The sequence below is a fragment of the Trachurus trachurus genome (genome assembly GCF_905171665.1).
Source record: "Trachurus trachurus genome assembly, chromosome: 14".
In the NCBI taxonomy this organism is placed as follows: Eukaryota; Metazoa; Chordata; class Actinopteri; order Carangiformes; family Carangidae; genus Trachurus; species Trachurus trachurus.
Window position 1 is genome coordinate 8,239,403 of NC_139903.1, and position 23,736 is coordinate 8,263,138.

Here is a 23,736-nt window from a genome sequence, read left to right on the forward strand (position 1 = left end):
ATTTTCATCCCATGCCCATTCATCTAATACTGACCCTAATGCATAATACAAAGGAAATGTCAGTTCTGAATTGTTCAGGGTGTGAATTAAAGCATAAATATTTACTGATTTTTTTTTAAAAGTGTCAGATATTATCATGGCACGATCTGATATGTGAAATAAAGAGCTAAGATAAAAGCAGATGAAATACACTTGCGGGGATTTCAATATTGACTTAGATTGTTTCACTGAATTTCACTTTCTCTTCATTATTTGCTTGTTTTCCTCTTATGGATTTACACACTGTTAAGTCTGAATATCTCTACTGTTTTCAACAGATACCCAATCCCCTCTTTGACCTGGCAGGAATAACATGTGGACATTTTCTGGTCCCGTTCTGGACGTTTTTTGGTGCCACACTTATTGGAAAAGCAGTCATCAAAATGCACATCCAGGTAAGCTGCTGTTAAATTCTGTAAAATCTAAATAAATAACTCCATACACATTTTTTTACTAAAATATCAATGCAAATACAGCTGATACTTAATATGGTTACAGTAGAGTTTGACACCACTGGATATGTAGAAGTTGTCTGTTGTCTTTTCTGCCCCGTTACATGGTGGAGAATCAGCCAAATGTATTTTTTTGTCTAAGATTGAGATTTACATACATCTTTAATGTCGTTCCGAGGCAGAAGTGTGTTAAATAATGAATCACTCTCATGCACGACATCTCTGTACTGTACTCAGCTGCTGGTAGGGAGGCCATTTTGTGTGAAGGCATAGTAGAGGGGAGTCAACCATTTTGTTGAGTGCAGCTGCAGCAACAGCCCCACCACCACCACTACACCACATTGTACAGTAGACTGGTCAGACTGAACTGCAGCAGATTGAGAACTTATGGGGAAAGTAAAAGGGGGATTCATCCTAAAAACTAACCTCCTGAATAAGAAACTGCTGTTAAGAGACTTGGCATCACAAAAAGTTTCTTCTTCTAATCCTGGAAAATCCTCAATTTGCGTCCAGGAATTTGCAGTATGTCTGTGATTACCGTCAGCGTAGGGGTGGGGGGGTAGGTGGGGGGGGGGCTCAACTTTCTGTTTTCTAAGCAAAAAGTTGCCGTTTGGTTTGCTCATTGTGACACAAAGAGAGGAAGGGTTAAAAAGCTGAGCATTTTTTCCACTCGGCCTCCTCATTCCTTATCATACGCTAAATGCATTGTCCTGAAAGCACAGTAGAAAAAAAAGTGAAGGAGGGGGGTGAGGGGGGGGGGGGGGGGGGGGGGGGGGGCAGTGGGTGAACCTAGGGAGCGCGAGCTAAAGCAGATAAACATTGTCTGTGGGAGGTGATGGAGAAAGACAGAAGGAGAGTGAGTGTGGGGGGTTGGTTGGGGGGGGGACCAGATTACACCCAGGGGTCCCAGGGGCCCCCACACTGACAGAGGTGTGTCCCTTTCTGTCTCACGGAAAAAGAAGTTGCTTGGTTGAATCTCCTTCAAGCTCTTTTTTTTTTTGTTGCTTCTGATGCAAATGATTGAGTAGTTGCAGAAAACAAGAAGTATGAGTGAAGTGATGAGAAGAAAGCACAGGTGACGTTCTCCCTCATGGGTCCTAGGAGGGAACAAAAGGGGATTTTGAAGCTTGTTGTGCATGTGTGTGTGTATATGGGTGTGTGTGTGTGTGTATGTGTGTGTGTGTGTGTGTGTGTGTGTGTGTGTGTGTGTGTGTGTGTGTGTGTGTGTGTGGGCGTCACACTCGGAGCAGCCTCAATGCTTCAAAGCAATGTTTTTGATCTGGTTTTGTACTGTACCTGTGCTGCTGTAGGTGTGTTCTCTTCTCACCAAGTCTCCAAGGAGAGGCTTTTTTTTTTTTTTTTATTCTACTCTGCTTCCGCCTTTTATGCTCATTAAGCTTCTGAATGTGGAGCTGCTGAATGGTTATAACGTCCGCTGCTTTGCTTTGCTTTGTGACGCTGCAGGTCACTTGAGGATGATGATGACGGGTGGAAATACACATCTCAGGCCCCTGATGATTTGAGATTGGTGCTTTTTTTTTTTTTTTTTTTTTTGCTGAGGACAGAGGAGCCACAGAGTGAGGTGTGGCAGCCAGGGGACAGTAGACTTTTCATACGGCAACGGTGAAACAGGATGATTGTTATTGTCATTTGCCCTTTGACATAATACTGTATGACTTTGTCCCAGCTGCAAAAAAAACACAACTTTAAAAAGTAGGATGCTCTCATCTCCATATTACTGTTAGCTGACTCAATGCACATCATGGTTCTTGATAACAGACGGTCCCTTTTTTCTGTGAACTGCTGCTGCCGTAATTTCTGGTCCATCATCAATGTGGGGTTTTGTGACACAGCTCTGCTCTCATCAACAGTATCAGTAAATTGAAATCAGCGAGTCAAGACCAGGTCACCGTCAGTTTACGAGCAGGCACATTGAAGCCACGTTAGTCAGCCTTCCTCCGCCGGCCTCTGTCGCTCATACCCCTTCCTCCTCCTGTGTGGGATGATATAGATCAGTTATCAGTGATGCTGAGTGGGTTATGGGCTCATACATAATCAATATTTAGGTGCTTTGCTGCAAAGATATTTCTCTGAAGTCAAGGTTAAAAGTTGCCATGAGGGTTTTTCTACCTCACAGCATCACTTGATGTTAATTTTGTGTGAGGCACAGAAATAGTACGATAGCAAATGTCAGTCTTTTTTTTTTTTTTTTTTTTGCCGTTGCATTCGTTCGATGCCAAATGGTTTTGTTATTTCTGTGACATCGCCAACATTTTGACTACGAGTCCGTCATTCATTCTCTTTAACCCACTGTGTCACCCTGAGGATTAACACCCACCCAAATTAAAACACAACCAAACGGCAACAACACAGATGACCCGTTACATAACCGCTCATTGGACACTGAAACAAAGCACCGATCAAAGGACCCCCGCCACAATTTTAATCAACTTAAAATTGACATTGAGACGTCCTGTTGCAGACTTATCTGCCGTCAAACTGCAGTATATTTAAAAGTGGTGTTCAAGGTGTTTATTTGCACTGCAGTCACATTTACTTTGTCCACTCTCAGTGTAATTTGTTATATCACTCTCATTTCTATAGTCTTAAAAACTGTATAACTTAATTGTCTTTGAATTGTGTAGGAAGGAGACAGTTAGTACCTTAATTAAATTAAGTTAAATACATCTGGTTCAAAGTGAAAGTTGCTAAAATCTTTCCAATCAGAGCAGTTTGCAGCTTTTCAACTTGAAAAATGCAATATATAACATATCAAAAAATCAAAGTATCAGTAGCTTTTCAGGGTTCATCAGTAGCATTTAGCTACTGAAAATATTGATGGATATGAGTCAATATGAAATTATAAAAGCTAACTAACTAACTAACTTAATATGAGTTCAACCAGCTGCAGCCCAGTAAAGAAAACAGTCCATCCACATTATTTACAATTTATTCTGTACGTGCCCTCAGCTCCTAATCGATGTTACACATTTACAATGAGTGAAATATTCAAATCTAAGATGACATTTTTATGGCTCCATCATAACACAAAAAGGAATATTCAAGATGTCTTGTGTATCATTTTATACACTTGTCCCTGTAATTGGGGCGGTATATATTTAGTATCTTTGAAAACCTTGGGATCTGGACTAGAATTTAAACTTAGGCCTCTGTGGGTTTGAACAATCCTTTTCTGCAACAACATGAGTTTGTAATGACGGACCCGCCAAACGCTCTGTATGGGTTAAGCCTTTCTAATGGCATGTTGAAGGCAACTTTAGATGTTACTGGGATCAAACCGCACTTTTAGTGGCCAAAACACATGTTTGTTTATGTTAAGAATACAGTAACTTACAAGATCTTGAAAGGGCAAGGAAAGGACTTTTTTTTTTTTTTTTGAATTGTCTGGTCATTTTAGTGAGTGCTTACAACTACACAACACAACACAACACAACACAACACACACAGGGCCAGCAGTGTGAGCCAGAATGGCTGCCAGTCGCCCGTCGTCAGTGACTAAGCGGGAGTCAGACCAGACAGGAGCCGACATCCAGAACCCCTGTGAAGCAATGACACATCTGCTTTGATTCCTCCACTCCTCTATCCATCCATCCATCCATCCATCCTTTTCTCTCACACACACACATACACATACACAGACACACACACATGCAATTATGATGACAGCCAGTGTGATATGCTGACCTATTGTACTGTGTTGTGTGTCATAGAGCACGTACAGGCCCTTTATTTCTTGCCCTTCAGGACAAAAGGTCTTCGTCTTCGTGGCAGCTTTTTTAGACCAAACCACCTTAGTGGTGGTGGTGGTGGTGGTGCAAAGCAAAGCATGGGGCATTATGGGAAGGGTGTGTATGTGTATGTGTATGTGTGTGTGTGAGTGGGAGTTAGGGAATTACTGATCAAACTGTGATGCACACACACACACACACACACTGACACACACACACACTGCCCTGCTTCTGCACCCCAGCAGTGACCTCATGGTTCAGTAACTGACTCGATGTTTCTCTCTCTGTGTGTTTCTTTGTCATACAGAAACTGTTTGTGATCGTCACCTTCAGCAGGCACATAGTGGAGCAGATGGTCTCCCTCATCGGGTGAGTAAAGCTCAACGGGTGTGTGTGTGTGGGTGTGTATATGTGTGTATATGTGTATGTGTGTGTATGTGTGTGTGTGTGTGGGGGGGGGGGGGGGTGTGCAGCTATCACACATGAAAGATTTAAATGATGACTCCTGACGGTTGAGGGGCCTTTTGGGTGGTCACAGGGCATTCAGGTAATTTAATCCCTTTGTGAGACCTCCTTTTCTTTTTTTTATGACTCTGATGAAGGTGACACAGACTCATGGTGGTTTTGGAGAGACAACTTGTTGCTTTTGCCCCCTTTAGCTGGTTGAAACACTTTGTGTGAGACCTAATTGAAACAAAGGTTTTGTGACATTTTGTTCCCCCTTTTGGCTCCTTCCTATCCTTACCCCGCTGTAATATGCTGTAATATGCTGTAATAGCCAACATGGTGGTGATTAATGGCTTGGATTTTTCCACTGGATGACTATATGGGCATGGACATGTTCTGGCTGCTGCACAGGACAGGATGAACTCTTGTCTTGTCTCTTGTCTATCACAGAAACCTCCTCTCCTCTGGTTTATTTCTGGATCATGAACGGTCATCAGTCTGGTTTTTACCTCCGTACAGTACCAGATCTCATGGGGGAGGGGGGCACAGACCCTGTTTCTGGGGGGTCTAGAGATTGAACTCTGTGATGCAACTTTTGGTAACACTTTACTTGAATACGTGTTCATAAAACTGACCTAACACTGTCATAACCATGACAAGACACCTGTCATAAGCCCTATTCGCACGAGATTAGTGTTACCTGGTGGGGACGTCTGGTAATTTGTAAATTACCCCCCCCATGTCTGTGTTTCTTGCGGTGCATTCGCACGGGATAAGTGAAATCTGTATTTTACTCGAATTTACTGACATTAAGGCTCTGATATGACGTCAAAGCTCTGCACGTCGTAACATCCGCTGCCGTCACATCCATGTGCGAAGCAAATGTAAATAAAATGTCAAAGCTGCAACGTGACTTCGCAACAGTGTGCAGTTGTCACAATAACGGGTCGTCATGGCATTTGTATTAAAAAGCCGCCTGTCAATATCCTCTGAAATTTCGCTTTTTTTATGGATCTGAGCTGTTTCTTCAAATGGGTCTCCAGCACAGAGACAAGACTGTATTTGCACCTAAAATGGTGTCAAAATTGCCGCTCATAATTTCCACCGCAGCCTCCATGTTTCAACCAGGAAAGAAGTAGAAAAGGGCGCACAATAAAAACAACAAATACCCCCCAATCACTGAGATGCAGGTTCGCACGGGACTAGTATTATCACGGGACGTCTGTGTTTGGCGAAATATGGTAGGTAATTTGCGGAGGAATTTTTACTTTACAAATTACAGACATGATCAAGATCACAGACATCCTCCGCAATTATTACAAATTACCAGAGGTCCCCAGGTAATAGGCTACTAATCCCATGCGAATAGGGCTATAAACATATAAACAATACTTATGACAGTCGTCATTAACTGTCATTCTGTAAGTTATGTCACTTTTGATGCAAAGTTGACATTGTTTGACATGTCCTTGTTGTGACAAATTGACATAAAGACAACATAACCTGTCATAGCAGACCTAATTGCTAAGATTTTTAAATTATGTCAAGTTCTCATAACAACTCTGCATCAAAAGTGACATAACTTACCGAATGACAGTTAGCAACAACTGTCATAAGTATTTATTGATGTTTATGACAGGTGTCATGTCATGTTTATGACAGTGTTATGTCAGTTTTATGAACACGTATTCAAGCAAAGTGTTTTGTTGATAAAATGAGGCCTGTCAGGCAGGATGTGCTGCTGTTTATTTGACTGAAACATCTCGGAGGGAGCTGGAGAAATTGAGTGTTGTGAGTTGAGTTTCCGGTCGGAGAGATTCCTCAAAGAAAATTTTATTTGTGTCAGTATTTTTTTTATTTGTCAGCCCGGCTGGAAGCGGTACATAAATAATTACACCAACTTCTTGGTAGACATGAAGCCAGTCAGCCAGCAGACACTGACAGGGTTTGGAAAGTTTTGAAACTGGTGTGAAGACAAAATGCAAATCACACCTACACACACCTACACATATATAAACAACCTGCAGGATTTTCAAAATAAAAGTGAGATGTAACAGAAGTTCAGAGAGCCTTAGTGTTGTGTGTGTGTGTGTGTGTGTGTGTGTGTGTGTGTGTGTGTGTGTGTGTGTGTGTGTGTGTGTGTGTGTGTGTGTGTGTGTGTGTGTGTGTGTGTGTGTGTGTGTGTGTGTGTGTGTGTGTGTGTGTGTGTGGTGATGGGCATCCCCGTAGCAATGCCAGGGACTCGAGCTGGAAACTGCTCTGAACACACCTGCTGGTAGGAGTGCCATTTATTACATACACAAACACATACAGTACACACCCACGGACATATAAACACACACACACACACACACACACACACATAGAGAGATTCACACTCAATGCACGTTTGGTCTCTCTTTCTCTCTCTCACACACTCACACACACACATACACACACTTGATGAAATCAGACGATGAGATTGAATCAGCTCTCTCTCTTTTTTACCGTGTCGTCTTTTTGCGCATTTGCAAAATGAAGTTTGAAAAAATGAATTTATGACCGCTGTAAAATAAAATGCTGCTGCTCTTTTCTCTGCAAATCAATTTTTTATACACAGGAATATACAAGAAACTTTATTTAATGCCACAAATTAGAAATTTAGCCGAATTAAGTTTAGACAAGACAAGCTTTACACAAACTTTAAACTTTAAAAGATTATATACACACATTTATACAGTGTAAATATACAGTAGGGTGAATATGGGTAAACTGGGACACTTTCTGAAAATTAACCTTCAACATAATTTTTGATTATGAACCAAATGTCTTAGCCCATCATACTATACCATGCTAAACAGCTTAGGATCTCTACTATACTATGTGGAAGAAAAAACAAAGAAACATTAAACACTGGATGGATGACCCTTCACCAAAAACACATTGACCCAAAACCAAAATTTCCTGGCACTATTGGCAAAGTGGGACACTAGTACTACTGTATATATTGGTAAAGTGGGACACTTGCAACACGTTCCATTTTTATTCAAACACAATAATAGAAACGACCATTAATTTCTGTTTGAAATATTTGTATTAATTTTCTTTCTTTCTTAACTTTGCTTCTCCCTGATCTGCTCTTTGCTGCCACTGGATTCTGAAATAAGATTAGGCCAATCATCATTAGCCCACTAGCTAGCATAGGCTAGCTAAGCATCACGATCATCATTTTCATTGTAGCTAGCTTTATTTATGCAATAATATATAATCTTTTTCTGTGTGTGTGTATTTTCTTCTGTGTGTGTATTTTTTCTGTGTGTGTGCTGGGTTGTGAAAGGCCTGCACGCTCTCCCTCTCTCTCATTGCAGTCACTGTTCATTGAGCTGCAGACTGAAGGCGACAGATGATTGGTTATCGACAGGTTTCACTCTGACTCACTCGCGCGCTTCTTCTCTAAAGGAAGTTTCCCCCCATTACAACTCACCAACCGTCGGCTTCCTTCCTCACTGAGGCCTTTCCACCCTCACCTAGGCTATATGACTCTCTCTGTGCCTCAACTCACTCTCACTCTCAATCACACTTCACCTTATGAATGGGTGACAGCCTCTCAGTATTAACCCTTTAAGGCGCAGACGAACGCAACCGTGCAGGTGCTTGAAAGCAAATTTTACACCTTAACACCCGCTGCTACGGTTCCTTCCTGCACCTGCTGCTGTCGCCCCCACCCACACACACTGAGCGTGCACAGTTGCATGCACGCACACACACACACACACACACATACACACACACACACACACACACACCAAAGTACACAAACTCAAACATTTGTCCTCTGAACGCCCTTGTGTGCTTCATCAGATCAGTTACACTTAAACCTTCTCACCTCAGCTGCAGGACTTTTCCAAAACTTTATTGTCCCCCCCACCAACTCACTTTTGAAATGAATCTGAAGAATTGAAGTGAAGCGTTTGAAACCCCGGCCTTTTCTTAGAATCGCAGTGTAAACTTAATTTACTTTTTTCTTTAAAATTTTTCTATTGGATTTGAGTTTACAGAAACAATTTTCAAAGAAATTCTTATTTGTTGCTGCTGCTGCGTTAAGAGATTCCTAAAACAATTACGTAGAGCCAAGTCTGCAAAAAAACTGTTTGATGACTGTTTTCGGAGGGTCTGAGACTAATGACTGATTTGTTGTTCAGTCTCATCCCTTTATAACATCTGTGCTGTTTTTGTGAACTGTTTTTAAGCATGTGCAGCGTTTTCTACAGTATCTGTCCCATCTGTGTTTGCTTCCATGATAAAATTCACTTTGAACTACATGTTTTTACATGATGGTAAAAATAAAGATGCTAATTGTGTCTTTATTGTGGAATTTTAATATTGAGAGAGACTCTGAGTTTGTTTTCATCTGCCTGCCTCTGGATTAATGTCTGTACACTGAGGGAGAAGTATTTGTCTAACCGTTGGACTTTGGCTGTAGTGATTTCATCCTGACGTGACATAATACAATACGACACAATTAATTTCCTGGTTTCTGCTCGTCAGGTGAGCTGTAGTGGCGTGCGCACACACATATACACACACACACACAATGCAAAAGTCAATAACCTCTCATAGTTGACCCTTACAGAATTTGTTTGTACTGAAAACCATGAAATTTCTAATAATTTGTTACTTCCAAAACACTTTATAATTATCTTGAGGATGTTGTTTTCTGAATTCTTTTCTAATGTTTACAAAGTTATTTATATAATTATTTTATTTTCCATCATTGACTACAGTATGAAGCTGATAATTAGTTAAATTTAATCATTTGGTTTTATTAAATTGAATCATATTTCAGATCATCTTCCTCCATGAGTCTGTCTTATCTTTTCTAAGAAAAGATGTTCTTTGTTCAAAACTTAGAAAAGACTGATTTTACCTTGTGAATCCCCCGAATGACTCTGATGTGTGTGTGACCTTTAACTTTTGAAAAAGACCAGAGTTGCAATAGTACAGAAAACATACTTGATAAGAAAATAAGGTGTGTGTGTGTGTGTGTGTGTGTGTGTGTGTGTGTGTGTGTGTGTGTGTGTGTGTGTGTGTGTGTGTGTGTGTGTGTGTGTGTGTGTGTGTGTGTGTGTGTGCATTTGAGTAGCACATAGATGACACGATGGAAAGCTGATGAGATCAGAGATTAAAATACTTAACATAGGCTGGATGGATGCTGCAGTGTGTGTGTGTGTGTGTGTGTGAGTGTCAATACAGTGCAGCAGTAAAGTCGTATGTTAGATTTGGTTGATATTGATGTTCCTATTTACTCAACAGGGAGTGTCCACATACTGTTTTTTAATAAGTTTCATTGAACAACACTGTGTTTTGCTGCATTTTGAGAATATCTATGTGTCATGTGGAGTTTTGCAGCATGATACGTTCATACTATGTCTGACTCAGTTGATTTTGTAAATGAGTTTATTCCCAAATATGGGCCCGTAAAGGAATACTTCTGCAAGTTCTCACAGATTCATCAGCAGCTGAAGAAATCGGGGGGGAAACAGTTTTCTATGAATGACAAATGGAAAAGTGTGTTGCTGAACTTGAGTTTCACAGGAGAGGTTTTGGATCTGAGGCTTAAACATCACGAGGCTTTAAAACTGTCAACAGCCATTTTCATCACCTCTGTAAGCAAAAATGAGAAACTCCAGAGTTTTTTTTTTTTTTTTTTTTTATTAGCTGGAAATAAAATGTAGAGAAGATGCATGGGGACCTTCCTTCTTGAACAACTTGAACTTAAGTGATTTAAAATTTCCATCATGCGTTTATAAGCTTCTGATATTCCTTCAGAGACAAAAAAAAAAAAAACATTCAGTGGAAAAATAAGTTCTGTCCTGACAGTTGTTCATTCAAATGAAGTGTTCTTCCTTCTTCAGCTGTTTTTAAACTGATGTATGTTTGCTACAAAAACAAACTGTGCGTCAGACGTCTTAAACCTGATGTATTAGCTCTCTGTGTATTCTGCACACATACAGTATCTCACACAGCACATGTGTTTCACTCTTCTCTCTCAGTTTTTTTTCTCTCCGAGGCATTTAAGGTTAAATCTATAACTCTCTGTCAGCACTTGTAGGATAATAATAAAGATAGTTTTTCTTTGAACCGCCACAAAGTCACAATAAAGCCTCTCTTCAGATCCTTTTGGGATGATAACAAGAAGTGATAGCCAGGTCGAATGGAGCTGTGCGTCTGATCAGACTTGTTAGGTTTCTTACATCCTGTGACTAATGTACAGATGTCTCCTCTTCAAGGCCGGCCGAGTGTGGACAGTCACTGTTGATGTCAGGAGAAAATATTCGCTCTGATCAAGGCTTTGATCTCAAGCATATGTCAAGAGATTTCATGCTATTTCTTTTGGTTGTTGTTGTGGAAAAAATAAAAAGACTCATACAGTCTTCCAATCTTTTCAAACAAATAGCATGTGAGTTTTTAGATTTGATGAGGCCATATACAATTTTGAAAATGAATATACGGTATATATCTATTATGATATTTGTAATATAGATTCAGATTTTATTTAATTTTTTTAAATGGGAACAGTACATATTGATGAACACTGTGGTGTAAATATGTGGGATTGTAGCCAAGTGGCTAATTTCCATCCCCAGTCCCATCGGCAGGTTGATGTTAGACATAAAAACAATGAAGATAAAAGCACAAGAGGCAGGACTACGACAATAGAGCAATGCATCATGATAACACCTTGACATCTTACACAAACATATATGACATGAACAACATACGTATATTAATTGGCCAAAGAAGTAGTAAGGGGACCAAGATACTGAACAGTTGCTACAGTGCTAATTAAAGTGCTATGTGCTAAAGTGACGAGTGCAAGATTGAATTTATTCTGATTGCACAATGCCCCAATAAAGTGCAGGATTGCCTTAAATTGCACTATGCCCATGGCACACGATTGCACATGCACATATGAAATCACCCACGTTTCTTCTCACTGAACAATTTAACACACTGAGAAAAAACCTAGACATTGATTGCAGACATTTGAGTTTCTGCCTTTTTCCCACAACATGCAGATTTTTCCTCCCTTGGATTTGCTCAGGTTTAATGTGTAAGTGAGGTCAAAAGCCCCTGGAAGCACTTCAGACAGAGGACGGTCAAGCCGGCGCTGCCATGCATGCTCCATATAATTGCAGGGTACCAACCAGATTCATCTTTATCTGTGCCCAACTCTCCCTGTCCTCCTTCCTCTTATCTCAGCTGGAGCTTTTGTCAGCCAGTGAGTGAGGTGGTGATATACAGCAGGAAAAAGCTCAAAATCACCCAGTGGAGCGGGGGAGCTTTTCCTGTGTTTGACTCGCAGTCTGAGCCTCCAGTCTCACCCTCCAACCCTCCCCCCTTTGGCCCCGTTTGATCTGCTGTGAGTCGCCGTGTTTTGGCTGAATTGCTCTGATTTGTGCCACTTTTCCAGCCTCTTATTTGTATGTGATGATATGTGAGCAGGAAAAAATAGAAAAATAGAAGTCCCCCCCCCTCCCCTCCCAACCTCCTAATTATGAGAACAGCTGAGGGCCGTTTGTTTGGTGCCTTTGGCGTTGGAAGTGCTGGTGATTTACCGTCTGCAGGGACCCCCATGTGTTTCCTCCGTGTCAGTGGAGGTTGGGTTTAGTTTTCTACAGAAGGGTTTTGGGACAGGAAGAGAGTCAGAGTGAGTGAGGCAGGTTGATGTTTGGGAGAAAGTGAGAAGACAAAAAAACACATTTCCCGGTTTCACCTATAGTGTCTCACAGTGGTATTTTACTGGATTACTCTATTGCACGTCTTCAGGTAGTACAGAACGCAGCTGCACGTCTTTTGGATGATCCTTCAATCCTTCAAATTGTACCACATCCATGATGACCCCTGGACAAAATTTAGAAACCAGTTACTCCCAAAATATTTGTGATACATATAGGGCTGGGTCTTCTTGACTAAACAAGAAAATCACTTCTGACATGGGTTTCAAAATTTTTAACCCCTTCCTGGCCAGTTGTTTTAGCTGCAAAAACACAACATTTCTTTGGGGCTCTATGGGGTTTATTATGGCTGGTGGTGACAGTATTTTAGTGATAAAAGGAGATATCCAAAATCTCCTCAGTGAAAACTTCTGACTATAATATGTCAACAAAATAAAACAAGAATTTTGAAAGGGGCTTTATCCATTGTTCAGATTTCGGTTCTGGAAATTAGCGCATATTTCATTAGATATTGCTGCCTTCATTTACAAAAATTGGACTTTCATTCTGAAACTCGGGACATCCAGAGTTTAACCCAAAGATAGTTTACCTCCTTGCCAAAAACCAGGCCCCAGTGACCTTTCATTTGACCATGGGGAGTTGGGAAAGTGTGAGAGGTGGACAAAAATGTCCAGGGGTAACAGGAGGGTTTTAACTTATAGCTTCACTCCACTGGCTGCCCGTCCATTTTAGAATTTATTTTAAAATCCTTTTATTTGCTTTTAAATCATGGTCTTGCCCCATCGTACCTCTCTGAGCTTCCCAAAACTAGGCTGAAGCTCAGAGGAGACAGAGCGTTTTCCTGCACATTAGACAGGCCTCCTCACTGTCTGATTTTAAAACTCTTCTTAAAACCCACCTCTTTTCTTTGACTTTTTACGCTACGTAGGTTGTTGATTTTATGTGCACAGATATTTTACCTGGGGTGGACAGTATATTTATTTCCTATGTTTTATTGTGTTTTTTATCTTTAGTATGTTTTATGGTTTTTATTTTACTGTATAGTGCTTTGGAAACCTTTGTGTTTATTTAAATTGTGCTTTATAAATAAAATGGATTGGATTGGACTGTTCCACTAATCCATCATCTTGATTGAGTCTGCCACTCTCCATGTCGTGTATTGGCCTTAAAAAACCCCTTCAGACTCGTCAAGGGATGGATTATTACTGTCAGGGTCTCGAGGGGGGGAAAGCAATTGAGATGCAGAGAGGAAGAGTCGAGACTTGAAAAGGTTTTCCAGTAGTAACTGGTGTGCCGGGGCCATGGCATGGTGGAGGGGGAGGCGGGGGAGGCAGGGGGGGTCTCTGGCACATCTTCATGAGAATGCATCCATTTCCATGTGAGTCCATCTTTAAGGTGGGAGACCATTACCAGCACAATGGGCTTGCAGATGGCTGTTCCTGCTGCACAAGGCTGCTGGCATTAGAGGATCACAGCAGGTGGGCTTCGCTCAGAGGGGGGGGGGGGGGGGGGGGGGGGTTGGGGCTGCTGCAGAGTCACGGGTCAGGACAGGGCAGCCGGGGGGGGGGGGGGCCGGGGGGGTGGGATGAGGTGCTGACTGGCTCATACTGGAATTTTCCAGATCACAATCGGCATTTACATCTACTGTAAAGTTGCCATTATAACCAGAGAGAGGTTGATGTTGTACCTTGACGTGGCGGTGGCGAGTCTGGCGACGACGTTGTTGTTTTTGGAGTAATTATAAATCAGTCGGTCGGAGGAGATGCAGTTGAATAGTTGCATTACTTGTTCTCAGACTTTCTAATTACTCTGCATTTAACACTGTTTGATCTGGTTTTTCTCTCTGGGCCTTTGTTTCTGTTGCATGATGTGCCAAAGAGATCGCAGAAGAAAATGGATGCAAAGCTGTGTGTGTGTGTTTGTAGCATAGCAACAATACAAAATAGCACATAAGGATACCGGTATATGTGGATGATGATGATGATTTTCATTGATTTCTTATGTTTTCCCCTTCTATGATAGGCTGCAAGTTACCAAACACTCATGTGAACATAAATTCTTCAGTGACTCAACTAAACCTGGGTTAGTTGAGACGTGAAATGAGAACCATGCAAATCAAACTATTCTTGGTATTCACAGAAGTGCAGTTATTTATGTGTATGTGTGCGTGTGTGTGTGTGTGTGTGTGAAATAACTGAAGTTGAGGAGAAACGTCTGTTACAGCTTGTTTCCACAGAATTTCACCCATCTTAAAACAGATCCCCCTCCTCCCCTCCCCTCCTCCTCCCCCCACAGGCTCATATAGAAACTACCAGTAGGTTTGTTTCATCCTAAATGTATAAGGTTGTCTGGGTTCAGGCTGACTGATGCTGTGCTGTAAAGACTGTGAAAGTCACAGAGGGATTTTTTTTTTCTGTGTCACCTCATTTCTTGTGAGTGAGTGAAGCAGTTTGGGGTGAATGACTTTCTTGATCATCAACAAACACAGAGTAGATGGGGTAAAGTTAAAGTTAGTTAAAGTTGTTCTACCTGTGTTGATGTATCTATCGGGCACTACAGGCAAAAAGTTTTTTCATGCACTGATCAATTTTGAGATTTTGGGCTATTTTTCTTCCTTAACATGTCTTCTTTCAGAAAAGTCGAAAGAAATGGTAGAAAATCCACATTGAGGTTTTTATTTTACTTCATTTTGTCTCTTTCGTCAGTAGATTTCTCCTCAATTCACCTAAAGTTAACATGCTACTGTGACATACTGTGCTGTGCCTGTTATCTGACCCATGTCATGTCAAGTATCATTGTAAAGCTCTCTCTCTCCTGAACAATTATGTAGGCTCCAGAAATGATCATTTCCTCCGCATCCGCAACCAATCCAAAAAGTACGATTTACATTAACAATCTATGGAATTTTACAGTACAAGTCTTTAAAGGCCGTTTTCTCAAAATGAGTTTTTCCTCAGACTCTGAGCTAGAAATCTCCACTTCAGCAGCACTTACAGACCCCAAACCTTCCAGTTTGATCCCTTTCTATATCCTGAAGGTTTTTACAGAGGGGATTGTTCATTCACAGCCTGATTTATACAACATTTTATTCCTAAAAACATGGCAAATTTTGATTTTTTTTAGGGCTGGTGACAGTATTTTCTCATTTACAAAGTGATAAAAAGAGATATCAAAAATCCTCTCTGTAAAAACTTCTGACTCTAATATGTCAACAAAGTAAAACAAGAATTTTGAAAGTAGCTTTATCCATTGTTCAGATTTCGTTTCTGGAAATGTATGCAAATTGGCGCATATTTCATCAGATTTTGCCTCATTTACATATTTAAACATAAAATTCGACAAAACTTGTAATACAAAAAATATTTGTCTCAATGTAAGTGATAAACTTGGGAAGTTTCATGGTGATATCTGTTAGTTGAAATGTTTTACCCTCTTCACCTGTAGTGTCTCCCCTTAACAGGCTGTAACTGTAACTGCTGCTCGTTCAACCGATGAAAAATCCATAAAGTTTCTCTTTAACCATTTGTACCTCGGTCACATCCCGTGCTGCTATAAATAGCCCGTCTTTGGGCTGTGTGTGAGCAAAGTGTTCCTGTTGTCCCAATCTGCAGGAAGGGAGTATTTCTGATTATATTAGTCACTGGGTGCTCTGGTCACCTGAGACGCACCCTGACAAAGATGGCATTGATCAGTCCTTCCACAGCTCGCCCTGCTCTCCTACCCGCCCTAACGCAGCCAGACGCCCTCACTTAGGGTATAACGAGACCAAGAGGCAAACAGGGCGAGACAGTGGTGGTGAGGGATGGAGCGGCAGGTCGCAGCCCCGCTCTCCTTTTATACAGCGTCGTTAAGTTTAATGCGAGGCTCTGTGGGACGTCCATTTTCTCATCTCCTCCACTTCCATTCTGATTACTTTGGCCTCCGAGCTCTGACAGAAATACAGAGGCAGTAACAGTGGAGAGACGTTTGACTCGGAGCCAAAAGCTCTTTACCTTCGCCGTTTACAATAATATTCAGTCGCTCAAGAAGACTTATTGTTCAGATTGTGTAGCAAAGGCCTATTTTTGTGGTTAATGGCACACTGAGTCCTTCAGCGGAGGGGCTTCACAAAGATGTGAATGTAACTGTAGCTCTGATGAGTAAGAGTGTGTATGTGTGTGTACAGTAGCCTACACAAAGAGAGGGAGAGGTCAGATGTGTGTGTATGTGTGTGTGTTTGTGTGCTCCAGGTCCGGTGTCATATTATGTGCCTCTCAGGCATAGTGTGTGTGTATCGCAGGACTTCCTGCTTTATTCATCCCTGATTCATTTGTTTTGGTCCTTGGTCTCACACTCAGCAGCACATCTCACATACTGCACACTCATCAACTCGATTCCTACACATGCTCAGACCAAAGCTATAAAATTACCAATGTATTTATTCATCACAATGGCAACCGTCATATTGCATGTTGTTTTGGGGAACAGTTACTCCATTGATTCATTTTTAGAGCCGCTCATTTATCAGGGGAACACAACGTGATGCTCAGCTCTTAATCATCATCGTGGTCCTCTGTAGTGTATTGTTTAGTGGAGCTCATGAACATGGTAATGTGTGCTGTGATACCACCAGTTGTCATGAGCGTGTGTATGTGTGTGTGTGTGTGTGTGTGTGTGTGTGTGTCTGTGCTCCGTGAGAGGACGAGTCATCCCAGACGGAGGCCTGACTCACATGGCAGCCGGGCAGCCATCCGGACCGCTCTCCCCCCGCCACACCTCAGTCAAAACACTCACATTGTGCACCATCAGCCCGATTCAAAACAGTGACAGGTTGCGAGGAGGGAGAGATAGCAAGGAGGGCTGTTCCCGACAAATCCCGCAGTAAATATGCTGCTCGGTGCCGTCGCGCTGTTGAGGAAAAATATGTGTTAGAGCTCATCCTCGACACGAGAGCAACCATGAATCTAAATTATGAGGAGGCCGTCTTTTATTTGTTTTATCCCGGACGGATAAATCATTAGCTTATTATTATTAACTTCAAAGATTTCACCGCAGCGATGATAGCAATTTATTACACAACTCCAGCAGGATCTTAAATCACATTCACACAACAACATCTCTGCTGCTTTACCCAGAGATAAGGTGCCGTTAAGGTTTTTCGCTGGAATCTTTTACATTTCTGCAGAGTTGTTTCCAGCACGTTGAGACAAACGCTGTTGTTGCATCCTGTCGTGCAGACACCGGCAACTTTCACTTGTCCGCCGCCGCCGCCGCCTTCGCTGGCTTCTAAACCACAACCTCAACAGAATGTAAACACACATGCAAAGCCTATACGTACAACCGATCATATCATAAATCAGATAACCAAAGTCACATATCGAAATTTTACTGGTTTTTTCCCCCTATCCTGTGTGCAAACCTTTTTACATAAGAGATATGGTTAATGTTGCTGCCTGCCTATAGATTCCCTCTTTGCTATAGTTTGCTGAACAATTGAAAAAACATTTAGAGCAGATCTTATACAGTGAGACTGGAGCGGAAGACGTACAGCATGTTGCGGCTTTGCATGGGTTGTAGTAACCTATGTGGTTGTCTCAGCAGCGTGTCACAGTATAGTATATAAGCCATGTGAACTCCATACAGTCCCACAATGTGCTGCAATGTGCACTGAAACATGCACCTTTTTCTGCTTTTATGTTCAGAGTCTAACCTGTTATGTTGCTGTGGTGAACAGGTTCTCACCTATAGACTCCCATATTATACAGAATTAAACTATATTTGGAAATAAAATGCTGCATTTTTTCCTGCGTTATACTGTAATACATTCAGGTCACTTCATTAATAATAATTATATTATTTGTTCATCCCGTTTATGGGACTGTCAAGCTCCAAATGGCATCAAGATCTTATTTATCCTGTTTCTCCCTATCAGTTTTATTTACAATGCCGTAATGAGTTCTTTTAAATTATGACGACGGCTACATTTCTGACTCCGGACTATAATAATAAAGTAGAAAGTTTAAAAAAAGAAATCCTTGAAGGTGTGGTTGTTGTTGTCACCATGTCATTTGAAAAGATAGTCTACAGTAGATATTGTCTTACAGGAAACAGTGTCACACACACACACACACACACACAGAGACTGTTTCTCCAAGCATGACATCACAGGATGGATGGAGACACTCTGCCTAACCTGCTATGCACAACACAACACCACCTCCTCTTCTTGCCCCCCCAAATACCCCACCAGCACCACCACCTCCCTCCCACTCTATTTCCAGCCTGCCTGTCGCTGCCACTCCACAAGAAGCAGCAGCAGTGTGAGTGACTGACTGACTGACTTCTCTGGATGTATTTCCACTTCTCAACATCTGAGTCACTGAACAACCAGAGGAAAGGAAGGGACGGGTTACCCAGTGACCCAGCGTCTGTGTGGGCATGTGGGCCGACCGACCTGAACCTGTGGGGGGGTGCAGGGTGGGTCTGGGTCTGGGTGTGGGTCTGGGTCTGGGGGGGTCGTAAAGGTCGGAGGAGGAGGGCTGTTTTATGTGGCCGTCTGGGAAGTGAGAGGAATAATAGACTGCTATAATTGGTGCACCCTGATTTCCTGGCAGCACTGCAGGCACCCGAGAGGATAGCATGTGTCCGAGCCTCCTGCCTGCGTACGTGTGTGTGTGTGTGTGTATATGTGTGTATATGTGTGTGTGTGTGTGTGTATGTGCTGTCTGACACAGATGGCTGTGAAGCAGGGATGTGATAAACACCCTGGGCAGGGGGATCTCCGTCGAGGAGTGGGCTCCATGCTTTAGTGGTGAAGTCACTGGGAAAAAGCCCGGTTGAACTGGAGGAGGAACAGACACACACACACACACTCACACACACACACACAGGCAAACACACACACACAGATTACCTTACAACATTTGCACGTGAATCAAAATTTTCCTCGCAGTAACGTGAAACACACTCCTCCTCCCATAATTCCATTATCTCATTATTCCAACACTTCATAAAATCAGTGGAGCAGTAGTATTTTATCAAGCTGGATCTGATTTTAAATAAAATAAAATAAAAAATAAAACATATATATATATATGTATATTTATGGAGAAAAAAATAAAAAATTATATATATATATATATATATATAACCAGAGTCAGATCCTGAGTGTTTTGCAGGGAGACAGTGGAGAGGTCAGACTTCCTATAACCACAGTGTGTGTGTGCGTGTGTGTGCGTCTTGCGGTGTCTCTGCTGTTGTGTTAGGTGTGAACTGTGGCCCTGCGGAGCATTGGGTAACACTAGCGATTGCCTAAGCCAGTTGTTGTGATGATGATGTCGTAACCAAGTTGGACCTGGCCAGGATTTGGTTGTCATGTGAGCCCTTGTTCTCTATCATCCCATTGCCCGGGAACGTCAGGGCAAGTGTGTGTTTGTGTGTGTGTGTGTGTGTCAGTGTACCCCTGCATGTGTGATCTTGTGTGTGTTTGCACCTTGAGCATTTCATTATCATCAAAGAAACAAGACATGTTGATTTTTCTGGTGGGGGGGGGGGGGGGGGGGGGTTTGAACGTGCGGCGTCCGAGTGCCATTGAAGGTGGCGGGCAGAAAGGACCAGACAGGTCAAAGGTCGCCTCTGACTCACGGCCTGTGGAATTTAGTTTTTGCATGAAAGCGAACACACACACACACACACACACACACACACACGCAGGACGCCTAAACACACTCCACACACTCCGTGAACAGAACTGCAGCAGGAAATGATAGTTCATTAAAAAATGAGAGGCTGAGATGGTGCTCAACAAATTAACCCTTCACAGCGGTAATCAGGCTGCAGGAAGCCTAGACGTGGGATTTTCCCTCCATGTTGCTCTTTGTTGTGCCACTTCTTATCTACTCCTATTTTTTTTCTGATAATTGATCATGTTAACCCTTTTTCCTGGTTAAAAAAAAAAATGGCGACAGTGCACGGTTTCAGACACGCACCATTACAGTTTAATTAAAGGTTCATTTCTGTACCTAAAGGCAGGAGTAGTCACACATTTACTTCCCTCCTCGTCAGACCTGATGTGCAGCATTTGGTTGTATCTATCTGTGTTTTTAAAGTTGCACATTTGAAGCAGAGGATGTTTTTTATTTTACCTTTAAGCTGCATCCCAGCAACAAGCATTATAATGCAATGATGCATGCATGCAATACAGAATGTGATGCCTTTTCCTTATCATAAAAGTGTGTAAGTGTAAGGAGTATCCCTTTACAACCACAGAGCAGCTGGTTGGTTTGATGCACCTCATCTAAAACTGATTCACAGTCTTCAGCATTTTTATATTTGACTTATACGGTAACACACTTATACAAATTGTCAAACATGTATTTCTCCTTTGTGTGTTTATGTTGCACAGAGGCAGTGAGAGTGACCACATTGAGGATGATTTGTTAAAAAGAAACCAGAACAAGTGAGGATGGAAAAGTGAAGTTGTCATAGGACAGTGGTGCTGCTGTGGTTTCTCCTCTGTCTCTGGACGAGAGCTGCTCACACTCTGAAATATTGATCAAATTTGTTCTCAGATGAAAAGGTGAAATAATGAATGGATGGGAAGTCAACTTTTTTTGGTTTTTCAACTTGTTTGAACTCTTTTTTTCAGAAAAGTTAAAAACACTCTTGTACCTGCTTCAACAAAAAAGAAAAAACACCTCAGCACGGCTGTGTGAGCTGCTGAGCTCCTCTTTTCTCCCCACATGTTACACACTCGTGATGGCATGTAAAACATTTCCTAAATGTAGATTTTTAAAATGCCTCTCGCATAACTTCATGTCAACAATTTATTTACAGTCCCTCTGAGTCTATCGTCCGTTACGTCTGATTAATCCAGAAATCAAAGTGCTCTTGTTACATCTAAATAAATGTACTTTACTTTTCCTTTATACTTTTTTTCCCCCTTTTACCTCATTTACATTTTACTTTGCTTATTGACTCAGTTTAGTGACTGAATGGAAATCCTCTGATGGATCATTTGTTCCTTATATTTAGCAGCCTACATGTTTCGTATGGGATGTTTTTGGCTCATTCACATGTTTATTAGTCACACTATGTTTACGAATACCTGCCGTTATATAGGATATACTCACAGTGTAACATAATTAGTCACATATATACTGGGAATCATTTTTATAACCCAAGTAAGTGAAGCCACTCAAGTTTTTTTTGCTCAGCTTCTGGAAGTAATTTAATCAATTGGAGAACAACTGTTATAAACTTGTAAAGTAGGATCCACACATGCAGGATTTTATGGTTGTAAAACCACCTCAATTTTAAGACTTTTCAGAATTGTTATTATTATCCTTTTTAACTATCCCATGTTTTTTCTCTTTAGAGGAACATACCGAGAAGAGTCACATTTATAGATCTGTTCAGACAAACCACAGTGCTTTTTTATGCTTGGGTATAAATGTATTATGTTTATTATAGTTTTGGATAGAAACCCACAAAAAAGTAAATTATCATACAAAATGCTGGAGGAATTTCTTATTTTAATTCATTAAAATCAATAATTCAAATGAAAATACAATACATACATTACATATATAGTTAGTTTCTCTCATTTGCTGCCACATCACATGAAGAAAAAGTGAAACAAAATCTATAAATTGAATGTTTTTTAGGCACATTTGTGTTACAGCTCCGTCATCTCATTAGATCAATTAGACTCCTGAATCTATGAGCTTTATTTAAATCATGACTAGTTCTATTACCTACATTAACAATTAAATGAAATGATCAGATCTAACAGGTATATTATGCAAATTATGTTCAACATAAATTAAAGAATGATCAGTTGCTGTCAGATCTAGAGCTTATATAGAAAATTTGACCTGAGCATTTACAGTGTAATAAAAAAAATCTGACTTTGTACCTTTTTCAAAAGTACTGTAAATAGTTTTGTTCAAACTGATTTATTTCCCATGTTTGTGAAGATCACAGAGTTTCAGAGTCTCACTCAGGGGAAAGTGAGGGGTTTTCTTTAACTCTCACTGAGAGGATTTTAACAAACCAGGTGTCAAAGTTTGTTCAGTAGCTGCTGAGTAAACAGGTCAGGCTTGTTGTTTGCCAAATTATATCTTATGGTTGTTATGAATTGCAGCTTCCCGTCCTTACAAGCTCAACAAGTCAGAAAAATACTCTTTTAAATTCCCAAACCTTACTGACTGAAACAGATCAACATTTACAACAGTTTCTGTACAACATAAAACTACTTTACACACACTCACACACACACACACACACACATGTATATAGTGCATGCACAAGTTACACAAATGTATAATTAAATTCCAGCTGTCAGAAAGTTAATTCAACCTCAAACTAACAAAGATAATCTTCTAAACTTTCCTCTCTAACACACACAAAGATGCTCAGCACAGGGTAAATTATATAAACACACTTACAGTAGAAATTTTCAAATCCAACAGATTCACAACATGTTCTGCAGAAAGTGAAAATATAATCCCAAAAAGCACAAAATCATCTCTTTTTTTTTTAATGGGAAGACCAGGAGACAGTTAGTCCTGACTGTGAGGCATTAAAACGTGTTTTAGACTGCTAGCTTTGAGCTTCTTTGTTGGTGGATTTGCCCAGGCTCATGACTCAGTATTGCTCATCGTGTAGGAGATGATTTGCCCGCCATTTCTGAAAACTGTTTCCCTCACTCTTTGTTCTTTGCCTGTTCACTTTTATCTGCTGAACTCGAGTGTTTCTCGAGTGTTTTCTGATATTTTTTTTCCCCCTTTGCGAGCAAATCTGCATTTGGCCTTTTTAAATTCAGATTGTGTGTTGTTTTTTTTATTAGTTTGATAAGTTTCTGAGGTGTGAGGATGAGAGAGAGGAATTTTCTGAGGTGGGGGATGGGAATAGTACAGTCTTTGTTTCCCTCCAAAAAAAAAAAATCCTAGCTTGATTTTTGATACTTGTGTCACCAACAACCATTTTCTATTGTGTAATAATATAAAGCGTGATCCATCTGTCGGACTTCCTGTCGGTCTCTCACATGTTAGATATCATTACCTGGTACAAAGTTAATCATTACTGAAAGGCTTCCTCGTCGTAAACTCAAATCATTTAACACAATCTGTGTTTTTTTTCTCTCTCTCTCTCTCTCTCTCTCTTTCACCACAACATAGGTGTGTGAACATGTATCTATCTCTGTGTGTGGCGGAAATGACTCGCCTCCTTCAGAGAAAGTTATCAGCTCTAAAAAACTCAACCGTATGTGACAGGAATGCCCACGCAAAACAAAAAAACAAAAAAAAACCTTGCCCTAAATTAAATTCTCGGGGAGCTTTGATGATGATG

General features: G+C 41.0%; 1 protein-coding gene across 1 annotated transcript in view; it reads left to right on the forward strand.

Moving 5' to 3' along the window:
• LOC310996625 (vacuole membrane protein 1-like) overlaps positions 1–23,736 on the forward strand; it is a 67,167-nt gene that overhangs the window by 36,829 nt on the left and 6,602 nt on the right. Inside the window, exons 9-10 of the mRNA XM_083986055.1 lie at positions 318–434; positions 4,548–4,609. Of these exons, the coding sequence (XP_083842181.1) occupies positions 318–434; positions 4,548–4,609 (179 nt within the window). The remainder of the gene's footprint in view (positions 1–317; positions 435–4,547; positions 4,610–23,736) is intronic.